The sequence below is a fragment of the Belonocnema kinseyi genome, chromosome 8, assembly GCF_010883055.1.
Source record: "Belonocnema kinseyi isolate 2016_QV_RU_SX_M_011 chromosome 8, B_treatae_v1, whole genome shotgun sequence".
NCBI classification, from domain to species: Eukaryota; Metazoa; Arthropoda; class Insecta; order Hymenoptera; family Cynipidae; genus Belonocnema; species Belonocnema kinseyi.
In genome coordinates, this window is record NC_046664.1 from 11,002,867 (window position 1) to 11,005,860 (window position 2,994).

General features: G+C 28.2%; 1 protein-coding gene across 1 annotated transcript in view; it reads right to left on the reverse strand.

Moving 5' to 3' along the window:
• Positions 1-1,325: 1,325 nt before the first annotated feature.
• The window catches only part of LOC117179062 (coilin), a 42,271-nt gene continuing 40,602 nt past the window's right edge, over positions 1,326-2,994 (reverse strand). The window contains exon 5 of the mRNA XM_033370699.1: positions 1,326-1,666. Coding sequence (XP_033226590.1) covers positions 1,524-1,666 — 143 coding nt within the window. The 3' untranslated portion in view covers positions 1,326-1,523. The remainder of the gene's footprint in view (positions 1,667-2,994) is intronic.

A 2,994-nucleotide genomic window follows, 5' to 3' on the forward strand; every position in this document is an offset into this window, starting at 1 on the left:
TAAAGAATTTAAAAAAAGAGTTCAGTTAGACAAAAATAATTTTCATCCAAAAATAAAACAAATTTTTAACAAAATATTGAAATTTTCAACAAGAGATGAATCTTCAATAAAAAAATTAGATTTTTGACAAAGTGGTACAACTTTCGACCAAATAGTAAAAATAGTTCAAATTTATCCTCTTAAGGGCATGTGACACAGCTAAATACCTATATTACCGACGACAGTTTTTCAGTTCACTGAATGTTTTTTTGAACCTAAGAACTTTTTTTTAAAATAAAATATCGAGCTGAAACTTTGGGAAATGTATTAGAGTGCAATAAAGTACGTTTAGGTACTGCATTTTGGTAGGAACTTCACTGAAAATTATTTCATCTTTTTTCTGAACCTCAACATTTTTTGAACGTTCGAACTTTTTTTCTACATAAAATATCGGTCTGAAACTTTGAGAAATGCAAGAGCCGAAAGAAAACTACGTTAAAATACAAAGCCTAATAATAATAGATGTGAGAAAAAATATTTCAACAACGTTGTACACGAAAATATGAACTTTCTAGAGCCTCGTCTAGTGGCCGCCAGGTTTCGTATTTTCGTGTACAACGTTACCGGCTGATGCCGTTGGAATTGATTGTTGAAAATTTTTTTGTACATCTTTTATCATTAAACTTTGTACTTTAACGTAGTTTTCTTTCGGTTCTTGCATTTCTCAAAGTTTGAGACCGATATTTTATGTATCAAAAAAGTTCGAACGTTCAAAAAATGTTGAGGTTCAGAAAAAAGATGAAATAATTTTCAGTGAAGTTCCTACCAAAATGCAGTACCTAAACGTACTTTATTGCACTCTAATACATTTCCCAAAGTTTCAGCTCGATGTTTTATTTTAAAAAAAAGTTCTTAAGTTCAAAAGAACATTCAGTGAACTGAAAAACTGTGATCGGTAATATAGGTATTTAGCTGTGTCACATGCCCTTAAATTGGCAACCAAATTTATGGACGGCCCGAAAAAAAGAAAAGCACTCTGAAATTAAGCTGAAGAACAAATCTGTATTTTACACAATCCAAGTCTAACATAATTCTCGAAAAGTAAAAATATAACTGACATGTGTTCTCTTAACTTTCTTCCGTAGATTAACTACCAAAATATCAATTCAGCTGAACGAATTTCGTGAGTATCAACAGCTGAACAAACAGTACGAAATATTTTTTCAAAATATCTTTCTAACAAGCAAATATTAAAAAAATTAAATATATAAAGCAAGTAGGTATATAAACCAACTGACTTCAACTAAGTTAGGCTTTGCGTCGAGGTTTTGTAAAACCTGATAAAGACGAAGAATCGATATCAAGAATTTGTAAAATATTTTTTTTTATCTTTCTCAACATTTATAAACTAGACGAACACGATACGTAAATTGCAAAATAACCACTTGAAAAGTAATAAATTATGAACGAATATTGAAGACAGGAAAAAAAGTTCAACTTTAAATGTCATTGAATGCGAAAAAAGATTTTCGTAATAAAAAATATTACTCGTCGTTGGTCGAGATCAATCGTGCTTCCAAAAGCTGACTGGGATTTAGCTTTATCTCATCAGCTAGGAGTTCTTCTTCTTCTTCTTCATCGGGAAGCGCGAATTTTCCTTTTGGATGTTGAATTTCCGTTTTTCCTCCTGTTTTAAGGAAAAAATATAAAAGTAGCAGAAGTAGCGAAAAATGAGGGCAGATTTCACAGAAAAAAATCAGGGTGGCTGCTAATTTTTAAAAATTCCAGTCCAGGATTTCTCCCGGTTCTGCCGGTAAAATATTTAAATGCTCAATACTTTAACGTATAAAATAAAAGATACTAACACTTTTTAACTAAACAATTTTTAATTAAATGCAGTTAAACTAGCAAATTCAGAATTTTTAACATTCAGAAATTATATAGTTCAAAAGTTACGAGTAAGTTCGAAAAATGTAAATCCAAGTTATCATTTTTAATGCTCTAAATTGAAAAACCCCTGTTTAAAAAGAAAATTTTTGATTCTTTTAGAAAAATTCCTTATTTAAATTCAAAATTCATCATTTAAATTTTTCTCGAAAATATCCCGTTTCACCGTTAGAATTAGAACTCATTCTTTTAAAAAATTCCATGTTCCAGCTCGAAATTTATTAAAATTTTAAAATTCCCTCTTCAAAGAAAAACTATAATTCTTTTGGATAAATACCAGTTTCAACTCAGAATTGTTAGAAATCTTGAAAATTCCCTATTTCAACTCAGAATTAAAATTCTGTGGGAAAAGTTCCTGTTCCAATTCAGAATTTTTTTTTCCTTTTCAAAAATTTCCAATCAGTGAAAATTTAAAGATTTCCGGCCGCCAGTAAGAATTATTATTCCGGTTAAATTCCAGTTCCAACAATAAAATTGTAAAAAATTGAAAATTCCCTGTTCAAATTAAAAGTTAAATTATTTTTTCAACATATTTTTTATTTTAGTTCTGCCAACTTAAAGAAATTTTGTTAAAATCTTCCAAATTCAGATTTAACAATTTTTTAATCTGTTTAAATCTGTTTAAACATTGTCTTCAAATTAGTTTTTAAAAATAAACAATTATTTGCAATTTCCCTAGGAAATAGTTTTTCTTCTTCTAAGGCCTGTCAAAATTCGTTTCAAATATTTTAAATTATTAGAAACTTTAAAGTAATTTTGAATTTTTCCAAATCTTCTAAATATCTCTTCAATTTACTCGATTTTTTTCTAAGAATAATATATGTTTAATTGTTATTTATACATCAAAATTCAACAATTTGTCTTACAAATTAAATTTGGTGAAATAGGATAAATGGAATATTTTAGAATAAAATTATATTTGAAATTGAATAAAAGCCTTTAATTACACAGGCCCACAAAAAAAATCAAAAGTGTCTGTGCAATTAACCAGACCTATATATTCTTATGTATTTTTCGACGCTGAATCCGAATTTGCAATAAAAAAGTAGGGTCCAGCTACTTTTTTAT